Source organism: Tamandua tetradactyla, chromosome 15 (assembly GCF_023851605.1).
Source record: "Tamandua tetradactyla isolate mTamTet1 chromosome 15, mTamTet1.pri, whole genome shotgun sequence".
Lineage (NCBI taxonomy): Eukaryota > Metazoa > Chordata > Mammalia > Pilosa > Myrmecophagidae > Tamandua > Tamandua tetradactyla.
The window spans coordinates 28,599,244-28,619,134 of NC_135341.1; the positions used below are offsets into that span (position 1 = coordinate 28,599,244).

Here is a 19,891-nt window from a genome sequence, read left to right on the forward strand (position 1 = left end):
AGGAACAGAAGCCTCTGAGTCTAAATCCCCATGTTAATACATTAAAATAAAAAGTCCCAGGTTTCAACAAAAAAGGTGGTAGGATTATACTGGAATTCTCTAAATGGAGTTGGTATTTTTTTTACTGTCCTTTAAGTTTGAACATATTTCATAATAAAAAGCTAAAAAACAAACAAATATCCTGAATCTGGCCAGTCCTGAACTTCTTTATTGCCACCCCTCTGCTCCTAGCCATGATCATCTCTTGCCTAAATTAATTATTGCAAAAGCCCTGATTCTGCTCTTGTCCACTAGTCTATTCTCAGCACAGTAGCCACAATGATTACCTTCGTCAGATCATATCACTCTCTTCAAAAACCTTCAAAGATCTTCAAGATGAATGTATAATGATATAGCTTTAGCAATGTGACTATAGGATTGTGAAAACCTTGTGTCTAAATGCTCCTTTTATCTACGATATGGACAGATGAGTGAAAAATACAGATTAAAAATAAATAATAGGGGAAACAAATATTAAAATAAATTGAGTAGATTGAAATACTAGTGATCAATGAAAGGGAGTGGTAAGGGGTATAGAAAGAAATTGGGGGAACAAAGGTTAAAATATATTGGGTACATGGAAATACTAGCGGTCAATGAGAGGGAGGGATAAGGGGTATGGTATGTATGAGTTTTTTCTTTTTATTTCTTTTTCTGGAGTGATGCAAATGCTCTAAAAAAACGATCACGGTGATGAATATACTATGTGATGATATTGTGAGCCACTGATTGTACATCATGTATGGAATGTTTGTATGTTAAGAATGTTCATGTTTATATGTTATTTTGGTCAAAAACTAAAAAAAGCCTCCAAAGGGTTTCCTATCGTACTTGGAAGAAAATCTGAACTCCTGACTTAAAAAGCCCTAATGATAGGCTCCTCACACCCATCTCCCATTCCTTCATTACCTCTATCTTCATCCTCTAGCTACTACTACATGGGCTGTTGGTTGTTCCTTGAATGCAGTACAACTTCCAGTCTTAACGCCTTAGCACTAGCAATCCCTCTACCTGGATCTTTCTTCCTCCAGATTATACATGGTTCATTCTCTGACCTCCTTCAAATCTTTGTTTAAATATCACCCTGAGTGAGGCCTTCCCTAACCACCTTATTTAAAATTTGCAGCTTTCCTGCTCTACTGTCGCTAACACCTCCTTAAGCATACCCTATCCTAGGGCTACTGTGTCCCCGAGATGGACTCACGTCTTCCCCTTCTCTCCCTTATTTTTCTCTATAGCATTTTCCAACTTGTAATATTCTGTACTTATTTTGTTTATTTTTTACACATCCCATCCCATCATCCACAGGGCAGAGCTCTTTGTCTTCTTTGTTCACTTCTGTATTCCTTCTACTTAGAACAGTGAATGGAACAGAACAGGTGTATAGTAAATTTGTGAATGAATATTCTCAACTATATCATTTATACCATAAATTCTTTCTCTCTCTAATTAGCTCCCCTCTCCAAAAAGTCCCATTTCTATGATACAGTTTTTCTAATAATCCCTCAGACCAATAATCACAGATTCATCTTAATGGTCTTTAGCTTATCAGCAAATACTGGTCATTTCTTTCCTCCAAATACTTCTTTTTCTCACCATTTACATGATGACAGGCCTACGTTTGTGAAACATAAAGAAGAAAGGAAACTAAGTTTGTAGAGTTTGTTCTGCTCAATGATGTTGCCATTTGCATGACCTTGGTGCTGAACTGTTAAAATGTACACTCCAACTGGGAGGACTGGCTATCCTCCCAGACGGAGACGTACTTTAATAAAATTATACAGGTCCCAAGAAACTCCTCCCAGTGCCTACCCAATTCCCAGAGGACCACCTGGGCCAAGTCACACAAGCTAATTGGAATCCGGTCACTGTTGTGTTAAAATACCATATAAAATGCATGCAAGCAGTTGGAGTAGGGGGAATCTCATCCAAGAGAAGGATGTTTCACTCGGGACTCTCCCAGTCGGATCCCAAATGCTGTCTCTGTGACTCCCCAGTGCTTCTCCTTAGGTGTTGGTGCTGTCCCATCTGGTAATGTAACCATGTCTCATTCCTAATAAATTCTGTTTTTATATCACCAAAGTCTGCGTTGTCAGCGAATCCAAACTTCTAAACTAAGAGGCTACAAATATTACATTGCCTTTCGTATGACACTTTTGTTACCAGACAAAGGCCATGATTCTTTTGCCAGATGCGTTCAGAAACCAATTTCTGAGACATCAGGGTTTCAAAGACAGAAAGAGTTTATTACTAGGCACATAGGAGGAGAGAGAGCAGATGGCCTAGTGCCCCAAAATCTGTCTCACTGAACTGCAGTAATTCTGACGGTTTTATTAGAGAAAAAGATGGGAAAGGCTTAGGATAATGAGCACAGGGGCCTCAGACAATGTAATCAGAGGTGATCTAATTATTGAGCATGCACAGGTTGATTATATGCTTAGTCACAGAATGTATGTAAGAAAGTGGTAGAATGAGGTACAGGTGACCTGTAGGTTAAAGTCTAAGTTACTGAGTATGTCAGATGGGCCCATTTTGGTTAGATCCAGTCTTGGTTACCAAGGTAACTTTGGTCTTGGGGTGGGTTAGTTCTGGGCTGACCCTTCAGGCCGTCTTCAGTGATTACAAGACTTTAAAGTTGAAAAACTGGATAAGTGGGTACAAATGAAGGTTAGTTACAAGGTTTTTATAATCAGAAGGGCAAAAGATAAAGGTTATACAATCATTATCAGAGATCAACGCAGCTTACAATTTAGAGATTTCAGGTATTTCCCTCTGTCTACTCCAATATACCAGAAAGCAAAAGGAGTATCTACATAACGATTCAGTAGTCATAATCACCCCTTAAATCCTGATTTCTCATTACAAGTTCAGTTTTTCATTATTGCACTACTAGATTACAGCCTGCCTATCTCAAGTATATCCCCCATCTAATTTACTGTACATATCTGCAAACCCAACTAACCTAAGATAATTCAGCAATGCTCAATACTGTGTTGCTTTTTTTAAGTGCTTATCACTATGGGAAAACTATCAGGGATATCAAGATGAATAACGTAAGTTTCTTACCCTTAAAGAGTGCGGGTAGGATGTTACAATAGCTTCCATATGGTCTATTACATCCAAACTTTTCTTATCTTCCAAGAAATTCAATAATATACAATACTTTGACCAATTATATGCCAACTATAGCATTTCAACCTATTTTGTAAAATGTACCAACCATAAGGTCTCCATATTATCCTCTTCATCTCACCCACATCCAGTTTGTCCGTGGCTGTAAATAACAACACCTCAATCTAAGATGCCCTTTTACCTTCCCATCCCTGCAGCAATATAACTAAATGAGGGGTGGCAAACTCAAATACCTACTGTGAATTATCCTGGGTGGGATAGAGGGTGAACTGAACTAGATTCTCTACCTAAAGGAGGCAGCTCCCACTCAAGAGAAATCAGCTTCTACTGCCAAACAGGAATCTGAGCCTAGTTGCCAGATCAAACTTTCAAGAGAACCAAGAATACCAGATTTTACATTAAATTTTCTATTTTGAGGCACTGGCAATTCACTCTAGCTTTTGAAATCTACTGTTTATATTAAAGCAAATCATCAGCAGACTGCACATAACTACAGAGCTAAGCCCTACAAATTCAGAAAGTCTCCAATTACTACAGATTCAACTGGTCTTATCCTTCTTGGATTCAGACTGGCCCTTTTTTGCAGTAACAGTTTAGCATTTCTGTTCTCTAATCAGTTTATCACATCCCAAATTGCAAAGCAGTGTAGTTTATTTCCTTAACTAATCCTTTAAGGCCTCTCACTTCTTTCCCTTTCTTTCCACTCCTTCAGCCACCAGACAAATTTCCGGGCCTCATAAAATTCTCTCTGGACTATTATTAATAGGCTCTTAGCTGGTCTCCCTATTATAATTAACATCCTTGACAGAGCTACCACAGACACTCTCATAAAACACAAAGTTCAGATTCGTTGCCCTTCTCAAAAATCCTTTAATAGTTCTCTACATGCAAAACAAGTAAGTTCAAACTCTCTAAGTACACATTCAAACTCTTCATGACTGTAACCCCCTTAGCTTTATGCTCTGCACTTCTTTCTCCCTGAGGTACACACTATTTCCCAAATTCATCTTATGCTTTTGTATCATGGTATTTTGCCCACTGTTTTATCTGAGCTTGGAATATTCGCCCTTATTTTGAGTATAAATATTTTTCTCGTTTTAAGCTCTAATTTAAATGTCATCTGATTTACTTAGCATTCTTTGGTCTCCCCAAGCCAGAGCAAGCTGCTCTTTCCACTGTTTTCTCCTTTTATAACTTTACGATAGTATTCATTTCATTCTTTTTGTACTATATACTTATTTACCTGATAACCACACTTCTAGAAAACATGGATTCAGTTTTATTCATTTTTTTTCTCTCATGGTCCCTGAATAAAGAGTCAAGTATGACAAGACCTCTAGGACTTCTAAGACTGGAACATTACAGCTGCCATAAATCCCTGTTAAACAAAAACCTACTAACTGGTGCTGTAAGTTAACTAGAATTTTTACTTTGACACATTCTATTTATATCAGAAAGACACAACAAACAAAAAAGTCTTCTAAAAATATTTAATTTTTTTTAAAGGGGCAATAACCTGGTATGAGGGTAATATACAATTCTGAACACCTTTTATAGCTTTAAAGCCAGAGAGAAACAATGAATGGGGGCAGTGAAGAACATGAACTACTAAATATTCAATCATGCCCAGGCTACTTAATAAGAAAAAAAGCAATCTACCCAAATCATTTCCCAAATGTTTCCTGGATTAGATGAATTTTAATAGAACAGAAACTTCAAAGTCATAAACATTTTTATACTATATATATATATTGCTCTATAACCTAGTTTTAATTCTATCAATATCTTTCAGCATATTATAAAGACTGTGTTCAATGCATTTGTTTAATGTTGGCTAACTTCACAATTTATATGGGATCAGGATCCCAAGCCGAGAAAGAATAATAGCAACATACTTAAATACAAAATATGCCACTTAGCATTACTATGTATACATCTTTGAGTGTGTTACTACTCTAATTCTCACCTGTAGAAAGACTTGTGAACATTTTCACATTGTTTTATATTTCAACTAAATTGTGAGACCATTAAGTAAAAGAGTTTAGAATCCATTAATTTTATAAATTACTCATGACACCAAATTGTTTGCATTTCTTTCCCTTACTTACCTATACACTTAAGGAATTAGGCTAGTAACGACCCATACTTCATATTCATTTACAGATTAAAGAAAAATACAGGAGAGATTTTGATAGAACAAATACTCTGACCCCAAGATGTGTTAAGCCTGAAGATGAGATTTGGTTCAGCTGTATTACAAAGTACACTATGGAGATGATAGTAATTTAATGTGTGAGGAAGGGGGAAAGTAAAAAATAGTAGGTCTTCTAGCCACTTACAGGCTTACTTAAGCAGCAAGAAAGATAAAAGCAGAGAATTGTAACTTATAAAAAAGAGAACTAAACAGATCTTCAAACTGTGAGATTTGGGAGATTTAAAAGTGGATAACTTGTGCCACTGATTTTGGTGGTTTGTCTTCTGTGACAAGAACAGAAAGGAGGAGAATCTCTGCAAACTCTATAAATGAAGAAAAGAGAAAGTCCATGAAATAAGTCAATATAGAAGGGAGGCTTTGGTTGCATCAATATTTCAGAGTCCAAAATTCGATAGGGATAAGCCCAAACAATTTACTTTGAGACAGCAAATAATTTAAGATCAGTATCAGCTGAGAGCAATTATTACTCTGGAAAAAGATCTTAGGATATAATATCCCTAGACTGCTGACAGAATTTTGTGATGATTCTACCAAAAGTTGAATACTAATAATTTACTTTATTATAGACATTAGAAAGCTATCTCCAGATATTGTGAGTTGGTTAGATGAATTCTGATAGATGGAACAGGACCTTCAAGTCAATGAACTGTCTTTAAAACTTGGAGGACAATGAAATGTCTTTAAAAATGTGGCAACTAAAGCAAATCCATTAGGAACATCAATAGGAAGAGTGAAAATGTGAAAGAAAACAGAGACAAAGGGAAGATAGGAAATCAACCATTTAAAAGTAGAGTTTTATCTAGAAGCTTGAAAAAGGGTACTTGTATTTCTTAATGCACCTCAAATAAAAGGAGTTAGTTCAAATATTTAGTAGGGAAGGACCAGGAAATAATATAACCTGTATTCTGTGATTAAAGGAACACACCAAGTGTATAATTAAAAAAAATAATGTTTATAGGTAACTCATCCAACACATTTAACAAGTGTTTCATATGCTAGATACTCAAGCAATTTCTCCATATCGATTAAACCTGGAACAAATAGCAAAGTCATCAAGGACTCCAGGTTGAAGAGGAAACTGTCACATCATCCAAACAGGGCTCTATCCACAGACACGCAAAGAAAGAATTTATGATCCTGCAAAGATGAGGGGAAAAGGGGTTACGATAAATTATGATAGAGAAGAGGAGAAAAATCTGCTGTGTTAATTTAAAAACGGAAAAAGAGGGAAAGAGAAGAATAGCGATGTTAAAAAATGTTAAAGTAGTAAAATATTTTGTAGAAAAAGGCACGTGTTCCTGATAAAGGAAAATAATTTAAAAAGAAGAGTGCTATTAAAATCAAATGTGCTCTCTTAAAACGGAAAGTTAAATACATATAAATATGTGTGAATCAAATACTGGCTTTTTTGTAGGGATGTGGACTCTAATCATCAAAGGATAAAATGTATGTTTCTAAGACTGTAAATCTATTTTTAAAGACATATAGAGCAGCATTGTCCAGTACAGTAGCTATTCGATTTAAATTAAACATTAAACAAAATTAAAAATTCAGTTATTTGGCCATACTAGCCACATTTCAAGTGCTCAATTATGGCTAGTGGCTATCATATTGGAAAGCACAGATTTTAGAACAATTTCATCCCCACAAATCATTCTATTGGACAGTACTGGTCTAGAGAAAAAGGTTCTACTGAGCTTTTATAAAATTATAATATTCCATTTCTGTGAAAGGACCAGCCTGAAAGCAAGGGAACAATAACTTCTCACCATCATTCCAAACCTATAATATTTTGACATTTCCCAGGAATTATTTCCAAAGCATTGTAAAGGAAAGTATATCTTACATTTTACCAGTCAAGTTGAAGTCATTTGGCTTACCTTCACAGAAATTTTTGTTTTACATTCTACAAAAGAAAAAAAAAATTACTAAACTATCAACTAAAAACATATCAAGGCAGTCATGAAAGAAAAATGTAATTAGCATTGTCTTAAGACTTTGTTAAAGTAGAAATATTAACCCCCAAAGCATTAACTTGAGGCCCTGAGAGTATTAAATTTATAATGTGGTTGAAATATTTCTATTTCATTTTGTTTATTTTGGTTATCTTTCCAAGGTAAAACTATAAACAAATCAGTGAAAAAGAAAAACAAATGATGTCAATGAGGAATCTACCAAAGTACTCTGAGTTCAAGGTTTATTTTAGTTTAAACCACTACTAAAAATGACTACAGCAACTGTGATCTTATTATAAATTCAATATTCTCAAACAATACATTATTTAAATGCAAAGAACATAATTATATAAATTTCACCTAAATTATTCACCAGGCAATGACTTGACATTTGCAAATATACTGAAAGGACATATTACATGTGAAATATAATGGAACATTAAACTTGGTGAATCTAAATACTAACAGCGGTAAGGAGTGATGTAATCTGACTTTACTTGGCTGAAAGGCAAGTTGAGAAAGTCTGGGAAAACAGAACCTTTTTCGAAGCATCATTTAAATACCAGTCTATTACAAGCAAGAAGACTTAAACTAGTATGAATTGTATACAGAAATTTAAAAGTTAATATTTTAGATTTCCAGTAACACAACATACCATATGGAGACAGTATCAGTTTGGTTTTTCCATTCAATGATTCAGATTCAAGCTTTAAACCATCTCTGCAAAATAAAAGAAAGCTGTCAATCATTTCAAAGAAACAGCAACATTTTAAACAGCCAGAAATGCTCAGTGGAACCTCAAAAGTATATCTATCACTTTGGCAATCTTATAAATATCATCACATCAGCTTTTTAATTAAAAATGATTTTCAATCCAAAATAAAACTAAAAACTACAAGAAAAGCCTAACTGAAATTTTTTAATGAGAGGTATTTATCTTTAACCTAATACCTCATTTTGCTATTGGGAAGCAATAAATTAATTCTGTTATCACACCATCATTCAACTCCTAATTTTAGAAAGGAAAAAAAGTAATGCTGTCATCAAAACTCCTTACCTAAATTAAAGGACATATCTACCCACCATTTATTAGTTTCATAATAATCTCATGACTAAAGTACTTTCTATGGAGAGGTGGAGAGTTATCTGAAAATGAGTTATAACATTGTCAAAAGGCTTTAACGTCTTGAGCATAGTTTCACTTTATTTTGAATATTCCAAAGAATACACATGCAGTGACACTTTTGTTACTGTCCCAATTATAACAAATCTATAATAAACTTTGGCCGTAAATGCATATAGAAAGCGAGAACGTAAAGTAACAGCAGACACTGCCAACAAACTTGCATATCTACTAAGATTGAAAAAAAATCCAATGAAAACAAAAACGGCGCTCCATAGAGTAGTTCTGTTAACTACTGTTAACAAGGCGGAAAAAGGGAGGGTATGTCAATATACACTAATGGGGACAAACATAATGTCCAAGAGAAAATTAAATCCAAAGGGCCAGTCAAGAAAAAGAGAGGTTAGGTAAGGTTTTCTTAGGAACACAAATTACTGGTGTTGCTAAGGTAAGGGAAATGAAATCATCCCAGCTTATTTATTAAACGTAAAACAACACTGAACTTCCTTGTTGCGAAGACATGAACAGTTCTCCTGTTTAGGCCGGTGAAACTTCACACCGCACATATAGAAAAAAATGAACGAAATTGCTCCAAATCAAGTTCATTTGCTCAATGATGCGGAGTGAAGTCTCAGTTTGGTGGCTTTTCACCTTCTTAAAACTATGAAACTTGAGTGATGAAAACTACGTAACATATGTTAATCATATATATACATATTTTTAAAAGAAATGCAGCAGTCCTTTTCCCTTTTAAAACCACTACTTAACGAGGGGCTATCAGGTGCCAGGTGCTAGCCGATTCCTTGAGAAGCCTTGATTCCTCACATCATTAAACACAGGAGTTACTAACCCGGCGCTTTGATTTCCTGCAAAACTCCCAAAGGCAGAGTCGCTCAGTACGAGGCACCTGGGCCAAGATTTCTCCCTCGGAAGCCGGTAAGCTTTACCACTGCACCTGCCCTCGTCGTTTACCCGCTCTCCTCTCCCTTCCCCTTCCTGAGGCAAACCAGGAGCCGAAAAAGAGGTCGCGGCCAGTTTCAAAGCGAACTTTATGACGTGGAAGAGAGGGCTGCGGGGACTGGAAACGCTAACCCAGGCCCCTCGCCCCCGTCTACCTCTGGGAACTCGACACTGCCACTCGGGCCGCGCAGGTCCGGAAAGCTCTCCGCGAAGGACTCCAAAACCCAACCCACTCTCACCCTCCTCTCCGCTGAGGGCCACCTCCACAGGCCCCGCTTACCCCAAGTTCATGACCGGCCTCCCGCTCTATCTAGTCGCAGCACTCAAGCCCCTGTGTACGTCGGTTACCGCCGCCGTTTAACAAACGCCACGCCGATTGGATAAGGGGATGCGAGGCTGGACCGCTCAGAGTGCGGCGTGCTGGAGGGTGCGCTCGGCTTCGGGGTTGATGGTCACCCAGCACTACCTTCGGTAATAGATTCCGCTTGGTCTGAGGCTGCACGGGCTCTGGCCTGATCTGGCTGTGGTCTCGAGGTTTCTATGGCAAGGGTTTTAGTTCTTAGAGTCGTAGCCCCCAGAGTTGACAGGAAATCCTTGGGGAAATGCTCAGGTTGAGAAGGCAAGAAAAAAAGAGGAACAGGAAGCATAAACGGTTTTAGGAAATTCACATTTTCTGCAGTTTGTATTTGGAAGAGAGGCTTAGTTTAGTATGGAAAAAACCAGGGGATCGGAGCCTCCAAGGCAGATAATGTATATTATTTGTTTTTTTTGCTTTGACCCCAGCATCAAACCTAGCACGTTGTAGTTGTTATAAATAACACAAAGTAACAATCACACATACTCGATAAATTTAGTTCTTAGATGCTTATATGGATCTAAGTACTTTATGTCTATGATTTCAGCCTTACAGCATTATACCCCCCTTGACAAATGAGGCAGCTGAAGCACACAGAGTTTAAGCGATTCGTCCAAGATTGCAATGACTAACAAGAAAACTGACACCAGAGCCCATATTCCTAACCAATATTGTGTGACTTTGGTTAACTCCATTTTCATCCTTCAGGTCTCCATTTAAACATGGCTTCCTCCACAATAGTCCTCCTGGAATCCAATGGTGGATGAATTAGGAGCTCATTCTCTAGACTTCCCAGTCCCTGCCCTTTCTCTGTCAGGGCAGGTAATGCATTTAAGATCCTGTGCTAGAGTGAATTGCAGAGGGATGGACATTTGGTGTCTTGTTCACTAAGGTAGCCGCAGTACCTGGCAGTGAACTGTGCACAGTAAATATTTGTTTAGTGAATGTACAGCACAAATAAAACATGCCAAACACAACACTCACTCTTTCCTTCTATCTATAGGGGCACTTTTTCTTTTTCTTTCTTTCTTTTATTTTTTTGCTTAATCATTTTCAAATTGCAGACTATATCACTTCACCCCTAAACACTACAGTATGCATCTTCTAAGAATGGCTTGCTCTTACATGACTGCAGCATCATTATCACACCTAAACAAATTAACTATCTCATGATAACATCTAACATCCCATCCCTATTTACAATTCTTCATTTGTCCTAAGAATATCTTCTAGTGCTTTCTATTTCCAAACCAGGAGCCAACCAAGGATCACACACTGCATCTAGTAGTTGTGTGTCTTTACTCTCTTTTAATATAGAATAGTTACCCACTTGTTTTTTTCATGGTGCTGACTTTTTAAAAAGTCAAAACCACAGAGCTTATAGAATGGCCCACATTCTGTATTTCTCTGTTTCCTCGTGGTGTTAACTTGTTCTATATTTCCTATAATATTCAAGTTAAATATTTTTATTAAGAATACTTCAAGGTGTTGTGGTGTACAAGACATCACATCAGGTTGTTTTGTTGTTAGTGTGTTCAAGGTGAATACTTACGATGGTGGCTGTTCCATCTCTCTATTGTAAAGGTCCAGTTTTCCCTTTGCAGTTACTAATCTCAGGGCTGATGTTATGGCACTGTGCAAATATCCTGTACAACTTTTCACCTAATAGTGAGGGATGATTTTTATTTTGTCTTTTTGTATATTTTTCAATGTTACATCTTATATGTTTTTTCTACCCTCTGCATACCACCCTTTTATTCCTCCTTGTTCACTAAGCCCAATAAACTGGTACAAAACTATCCCACCTTCTGAGTGTACTGTGAGACAGGGAATAAAATGTTAACTTTCCAGGTATAGTCTCCCTTAACAGCTCAGACTTCATTCTGACCTGTCTGAGGCCCTTTACCCAGAATATGAGAGCTTAGCAAAATGTCATATAGCTTGACATTTTGCTTGAGGATATATTGGGGCATGGGTCAGAGGTTGTTCTAGTTTGCTACCTGCCGGAATGCAACACACCAGAGACAGATTGGCTTTTAATAAAAGGGGATCTATTTCATTAGTTCTTCAGAGGAAAGGCAGCTAACTTTCATCTGAGGTTCTTTCTTATGTGGGAAGGCTCAGGGTGATCTCTGCTGGCCTTCTCTCCAGGCCTCTGGGTTCCAACAGCTTTCCCCAGGGTGATTTCTTTCTGCATCTCCAAAGGCCTGGGCTAAGCTGTGAGTGCTGAGATGAGGTATGCTGAGCTGCTTTGGCTGTGCTATGTTGAGTCTCTCATTTAAACACCAGCCAATTAACTCAAACATCATTCAATGCAGCAGACATGCCTCTTAGCCAATTGCAGATGTAATGAGCAACAGATGAGATTCACATACCATTGGCTCATGTCCACAGCAACAGAACTAGGCACGTTCACCTGGCCAAGTTGACAACTGAATCTACCACAGAGGTCCTACAGGCACACCCTTCATTTATATGCAGCTTCGTTCTCTCAGTCTCACTAGCCTGTGGTATAAAGAGTGTTACATTCCCCTACTCTGTAGGACCTCACCTCAGGCAAAGCAACTCCAAAACACTTTCCCACCAGTGATGCATTGGAGCCCTTGAGGTGCTCAAACTGCAACTTACCAATGGGGAAGAAGAAACGCATGTCCTTTGTGTTCTATATATTTCTGTGTATAACAGTTTTTTTAAAAGAGCACTTGCTTTGAGGCCAGACCACCTGGGTTCAGATCCCAGTTCTGCTGCGTACTAGCTATATGATCTTGGAAGATTATTTCACTTGCTCTGCTTCAGTTTCCTCTTTGATGCAATAACGATGAATAATAGTATACCACCTCACAGATAGGTTTGGAGAATTAAATGAATTTAATTTGGGCCAAGTGCTTAGACCAGTGCTGCCACTTAAGTGCCATCTAAGTGTTAGCAATAATTAATATTGTTACTGAAGAAGTGTTTTTGAGCCCAGTGACTTACGGGGCTTTGGCTGGCTCATTTTCCCTCTATTTTTAAAAATTATAGTAAAAATTACATGCAGTAAAATATCCTGCAACTCTGCTGCTAGGTATACACATGGAGGAACTGAGAGTGAGTAGTGAATGAATATTTGCACACTGGTGTTTATGGCAGCGAGATTCTCATTGGATGGAGGGGGCCTAAGGATACAATGACTGAAGGGCGAACTGTGTTATATACATACAAAAGACTACTGAGCCGCTGGGAGAAAGAATGAAGTTGTGAGGCCTGCAACTAGGTGAATGATACTTAAGGACAGTATGGTATATGAAAATGGCAGAAGCAAAAAGACAAATATTATCATGCCTCACTCATATGGACTAACTATAATATACAAATTTAGAGAATTGAAGCCAAGAGCATAGGTTATCAGGTTGGGGCCTGTGGCATAATTTTATTCTTGGCCTGGTGGCTTAGTCTCTTTCTCTCCCTCCCTTGCCATTTTGGCACGTCTGGTTCTTCTAGACCTCTAAATTACAGGCCTCACCGGCGACTAGTGATGATGCAGCCTTGTCTCTCTAACCCTATTGGCCTTCTCCTTAGTCCTCCACCTGCCCAACATCCTCTGCTATGGGTACACTCAGGAACAGCATCTCTATGGTCACAGTCACTCATCCGTCCTCCCTGTGTGATTGGCTACCCTCCCCTGGAGGCCACGCCCTAACTCCGCCTCTCCTCAAACTGTATATAATCCAGGGCTCACCGAGCCTCATGGTCTTTAGCTACTGGCGGCCCTGGCATAAGCGTCTACCTACAATAAAGCTACCTCGCTTCATGCCTTAATTGACTCGGCCTCCAGTCCTTTAGACCCGCAGCGAGGTTTCCTGCGCGCGCCCCTTGGACCCAGACCCCCGGCTCGAGCCCCTTTTCTGCATGCGGCAGTGTCGTCTAGCAAGCAGTGAGAAGCTGAGGAGTAGAGGGTCCCCGATAGTTTAGCGGTTAGGCCAAACCGCAGGGGCCTATTGTGAAGAGCCCTGCATAGTAAGCTCTTGCAGCAGTCACATATATTCAGGAGTTGTAACTGTTATTTCTAAATTCTGAGATACCAAGCTATTTATATATAATCTGGTTGTTCCCTGAAACTTCGGGTATTTATGTGACACCTGAGACTCTGAGTTAGAGCTCTGAAGCTATGAATGTGAGAATTACCCCATATAGCAATTGTTAAAAAAGCTGAAAAAATGGTCAGACTTTGACTAGAGATATGAATGAAGCTGATCTGGATAGGACTAAGGTAAATCAGAATACCTTAGGGTAAAGGGTAGTATTTTAAAACTTCAACTTCTAAAGCATATTTTAAAACCTATACTTCTATGTGAGACCAAAGGGAGAGATATTTATATGGTGCAAAATTTATATTTTGGGTAGCACATTATCTAATTTAACTCATATGGCCAGTTTAGTTGAACACCATAAGTATATGGAGTCTTGAATAGGGTGCAAGATCTTGCTGGTTTGTGTAGGTTAGTGTGATGTCCTTATATATCCCAGAATTTGGGCAGAGAATTAAAAAAAGTATTTGCAAAGTCCTCTTGGGGAACTGGGGAGAAAGGAGGAAATAATAAACTGCCCCATTTGGGGAATTCCTGATAGTCTCACAAGCAGTGAGGACAAGCAATTCAATAGGCTGAGCCCTTGATCTTGGGGTTCACCCCTATGAAACTTATTCCTGCAAAGGAGAAGCTAAGCCTACTTATAATTATAGTTATAATACTTACAATTATTCCTAAAAGTCACCCCCAGAGAACCTCTTTTGTTGCTCAGATGTGGCCTCTCTCTCCAAGCCAACTCAGCAGGTGAACTCACTGCCCTTCCCCCTTAAATGGGACATGACTCACACAGGTATAAAGCTCCCTGGTAATGTGGGACAGAAATCCCAGGATGAGGCAGTACCCACATCATGGGACTGAGAAAGCCTTCTTGACCAAAAGGGGCAAGAGAGAAATGAAACAAAATAAAGTATCAGTGACAGAGAGATTTCAAACAGAGTCAAGAGGTTATCTTGAAGGTTATTCTTATACATTATATAGATATTCCCTTTTTAGTTTATGGTGTATTGGAGTGGCTAGAGGGAAGAACCTGAAACTGTTAAACTGTGTAGCCTTGATTCAATTCAGTAGCCTTGATTCTTGAAGACAATTGTATAACTATATAGTTTTTACAATGTGACTGTAAAAAAACTTGTGTCTGATGCTCCTTTTATCCAGGGTATGGACAGATGAGTAAAAAAATGAGAATAAAAAATAAACAATAGGCGGGTGTCATGGTCAGGTTAATGTGTTAACTTGGCCAGGTGGTGGTACCCGGTTGTCTGGTCAGGCAAGCGCTGGCCTATCTGTTGCTATGAGGACATTTCATGGACTTAAATTGTGATCATGTTGTCTGCATCCACAGCTGATTGCATTTGTAATCAGCTAAGGGGTGTGTCTTCTGCAATAAATGATGCTTAATCTAATCACTGGAAGGCTTTTAAGGAGGATTGAGAAGAGACAGTCACTCTTCCTGCTTCAGCCAGCCAGACAGTCACTCTTCCTGCTTCAGCCAGCCAACGTCTCCTGAGAGTTAATTGAGGACCATCATCAGAGCTGCCAGCTTGTGGCCTGCCGTAAAGACCTTGGATTCTACATCCCATGGTTACGTGAGGCACTTTTATAAATTTTATGTTACGGATATCTCCTGCTGATGCCATTTCTCTAGAAAACCCCAACTAATACAGGAGGTGATACAGGATAAAAAAAAGGGTAGATTGAAATACTAGTGGTCAATGAGAGGGAGGCGTAATGGGTATGGGATGTATGAGTTTTTCCTTTTTTCTTTTTATTTCTTTTTCTGTAGTGATGCAAATATTCTAAAAATGATCATAGTGATGAATAAACAAATATGTGAAGATATTACTTGGATATTACATCCATACTATGGATGGGCTGTATGTATGTGAAGATTTCTCAATAAAAATATGTTTAGAATAATAGGTGATATATGGGGGAAAATACACCTAATGTAAACTATGGACTATAGTTGATAGGACTATTTCAATAACTTTTCATCAATTATAACAAAACTTACACTGATGCAAAGTATCAACAATAGGGGTGTTCCATGGGAGCACTGTATTTTTTTACATGATATTTCTGTAAATCTACACTTCTGTAATTAAAAAAAAATAAAGTAATAGGACATATTTCACAGGCCTGTGTATTGGGTGTTTTAAATGAGGTGATGCATGTACATTGCTTCACACAGTGCCTAGAACATAGATTCTCTCAATAAATGCTGGCTACTGCTATTTTTAAATAATAGTTATAGGGCAGGTGTTCTAGTTTGCTAGCTTCCAGAATGCAGCACACCAGAGATGGATTGGCTTTCAATAAAAAGGGGTTTATTTAGTTGATGTATAGTTCTTCAGAGGAAAGGCACCTAACTTTCAACTGAGGTTCTTTCTTACGTGGGAAGGCACAAGGTGATCTCTGCTAGCTTTCTCTCCGGGCTTCCTGTTTCATGAAGCTCTCCAGGAGGCATTTTCCTTCTTCATCTCCAAAGGTCGCTGGCTTGTAGACTCTCTACTTCTCCTGGCTATGTCATTCTTCTCTGCTCTCTCTGAATCTCTCATTCTCCAAAACGTTCCCTCTTTTATAGGTCCCCAGTAAATCAATCAAGACTCACACAAATGGGTGGAGACACATCTCCCCTAATCCAGTTTAACAACCACTCTTGATTGGGTTACATCTCCAGGGAGATGATCTAATTACATACAGTATTGAATAGGGATTATTCTGCCTTTATGAAACAGGATTTTGATTAAAACGTGGCTTTTCTAGGGGACATACATCCTTTCAAACCAGCACAGCGGGCCACAGTGGCTCAGCAGGCAATGTTCTTGCCTGCTATGCCGGAGACCCGGTTTCGATTCCTGGTACCTGCCCATGCATAAAAAAAATAGATTATAAAAATATGCTATCATCAGTTTTAACAAATGTTCCACACCAGTGCAGGGTACTGCTGGTGGGGTGGTATACACAAATCCTGTACTTTATGCATGATTTTTCTGTAAACTAAAATTTCTTTAATAAAAAAATTCTTAAAAAAAATTACATACAGTAAAATGCACAGACCTTAAGTGTACAATTTGAAGAATTTTGATAAATGTCTATACCCATGTAACCACCACTGCAATCAAGATATAGAACATTTCTGTCATAGCAAGTTCTCTTCTGCTTCCTTTTCCCAATACCCGCCCCTTCCTCTAGGCAAACCGCTTGATTTCTATCACCATAGATTGTTCTCGCCTGTTCTAAATCTTTCACATAAGTGGAATCACGCAGAGTGTGGTCTTTTGAGTCTAGTTCTCATTCACTAGCATATTTGTGAGTTCACCATGTTGTATGAGTATCACTGGTGATTCTTATGATTGCTAAGTAGTGTTTGCTGAATGAGTATGACTACTTGTTGGACATTTAGGTCATTTCTACTCTGGGTTTATTGTGAATAAAGCTGCTCTGAACTTTCTTGTACACATCCTTATATGGACTTGTGTTTTCCTTTCTTAAGGCTAAATACCCAAGAGAGAAGTTACTGAGTCACAGGTCAGATGTTTTAAATTTTTTATTAGAAACTACCAGACTTTTTTCCAAAGAGGTTGTACCATTTAATACTCCTGCATATGAGGGTGCCAGATGATTTACCTCTTCACCAACATTTGGTGTTATTAGCCTTTTTAATTTCAGTCATTCTAATGGGAATGAAATGTGTCTCGTTATAGTTTTAATTTATATTTCCCTGATGACCAGTGATTTTGAACACCTTCACTCAGTTTTTAGGGACAGTGCAAGTGGAGACCCACTACTGAAGAGATCTTTCTTCCCTTTGGATCCTTGCCAGAGGCTCCAGTAGATTGACTTCTGGCAGGCCCACCCTACTGTGATGTATTTATCACACACATTAGAATGTATCAGACCCATGCGATGGCAGGGTGAGAGTGGGGTGGGACACCATTCAGACTGAATTTCTATTAGAATATTATTCTCTATGAGCTTCTCAAGTGCCTGCAGTCAAATGTCAGGGCTGTTTTGGTTAGCGGTAAAGAGCACTGGCTCCAGAATGGTGTATTCATGAGTACTGCAGCTATCAGGATTACCCAGCACTCTTTTTCACAGTGATTGCCTGACTCTTTTTTTTTTTTAAATTTATTTATTAATTAAAAAATTAAGAAGCAAAATAAAACATCAACATACATAATCAGTAATTCGCAATATCATCACTTAGTTGCATATTCATCATTTCTTAGAACATTTGCATTAATTCAGAAAAAGAAATAAAAAGACAGTAGAAAAAGAAATAAAACAAACACAGGAGAGGAAAAAAAAAATAGATTATACCTACCATACCCCTTACCCCTTGCTTTCATTGATCACTAGCATTTCAAACTAAATTTATTTTAGCATTTGTTCCCCCTATTATTTATTTTTATTCCATATGTTCTACTCCTTTGTTGACAAGGTAGATAAAAGGAGCATCAGACACAAGGTTTTCACAATCACACAGTCACATTGTGACAGCTGTGTCATTATTCAATCATCCTCAAGAAACATGGCTACTGGAACACAGCTCTACATTTTCAGGCAGTTCCCTCCAGCCTCTCCATTACATCTTGAATAACAAGATGATATCTACTTGATGCATAAGAATAACCTCCAGGATAACCTCTCAACTCTGGAATCTCTCAGCCATTGACACTTTGTCTCATTTCCCTCTTTCCCCTTTGGTTGAGAAGGCTTTCTCAATTCCTTGCTGCTAAGTCTCAGCTCATTCTAGGGTTTTTCTCAATCCCTTGATGCTGTGTCTCCGCTCATTCCAAGATCTCTGTCCCACATTGCCAGGAAGGTCCACACCCCTGGGAGTCATGTCCCACATAGAGAGGGGTAGGGTGGTGAGACTGCTCGCTGTGTTGGCTGGAGAGAGAGGCCACATCTGAGCAACAAAAGAGGCTCTCTTGGGGATGATTCTTAGGCCTAAATTTTAAGTAGACTTGACCTATGCTTTGCAGGATTAAGTTTCATATGAACAAACCCCAAGATTGGGGGCTCTGTCTATAGCTTTGGTTGTCCACACTGCTTGTGAGAATATCAAGAATTCAACTTGGGGAAGTTGAATTTCTCCCCATTCTCACCACTCCCCAAAGGGGGCTTTGCAAATACTTTCCCACTCACTGATCGAATCACTCTGGGATTCATCGGGGCATCACTCTGGACAAACCAGCAAAATCTCATGTCCTACCTGAGATTCCAAGTACTTATGGCGTTCAGTCAAACTATCTACATAAGTTATATTAGGAAATGCACTAGTGAAAATATAAACTTTGTAACAGATAAACATTATTTGCTTTAGTCTCACACATAAGGTGACATTTTAAAATATTAATTACCATCTATTTTCAGCACCCTGCAATGACATTCCTTTCTTCTTCCTCATGCAAAAACATTTTTTAAATTGTACATTGTACATTTCACTATTATTATACACTCTAGGCATTCCTAGATTATACCATCTCAATCTTTCACATCTATCTTTCTTTCTGATTTCATTTATGTCCCCAGCCCTCCTCCCTCTATCATTCTCACATGCAGCTTCATTCAGTGTTTTAACAGAATTGTATTACAGTTAGGTAGTATTGTGCTGTCCATTTCTGAGTTTTTGTATTCAGTCCTGTTGCACTGTCTGTATTCCTTCAGCTCCAATTACCCAATATCTTACCCTATTTCTATCTCCTGATGGTCTCTGTTACCAACGAAATATTCCAAGTTTATTCACTAATGTCAGTTCATATAAGTGAGACCATACAGTATTTGTTCTTTAGTTTTTGGCTAGTCTCACTCAGCATAATATTCTCAAGGTCCATCCATGTTATTACATACTTCATAAGTTTATTCTGTCTTAAAGCTGCATAATATTCCATTGTATGTATATACCACAGTTTGTTTAGCCACTCGTCTGTTGGACTGCCTGACTCTTAAGGTGTTCTCTGTATAAAACTTGCACAGACTCGCTTTAATATTATACCAAAAGAATCACTACCATCACTCCCAGCCTTGGGTACCTAC

The 19,891-nt window shown here is 38.3% G+C and overlaps 1 protein-coding gene across 19 annotated transcripts in view; it reads right to left on the reverse strand.

The window, feature by feature from the left end:
* Window positions 1-9,818, reverse strand: part of CCDC66 (coiled-coil domain containing 66) — an 84,598-nt gene extending 74,780 nt beyond the window's left edge. For 11 of the 19 annotated variants that reach the window (XR_013162723.1, XR_013162724.1, XR_013162725.1 and 8 more), the window contains exons 1-3: window positions 9,705-9,817; window positions 7,997-8,061; window positions 7,267-7,292 (exon numbers count right to left, since the gene is read on the reverse strand). Coding sequence is in view for 13 of the 19 variants with exons in the window: in XM_077128956.1 (XP_076985071.1) it covers window positions 7,267-7,292; window positions 7,997-8,061; window positions 9,705-9,715 (102 nt within the window). In the remaining 6 variants the exon portion in view is untranslated. The other 8 variants (XM_077128965.1, XM_077128969.1, XM_077128963.1 and 5 more) reach the window with 8 other exon arrangements.
* Between the last annotated feature and the right edge of the window lie 10,073 nt (window positions 9,819-19,891).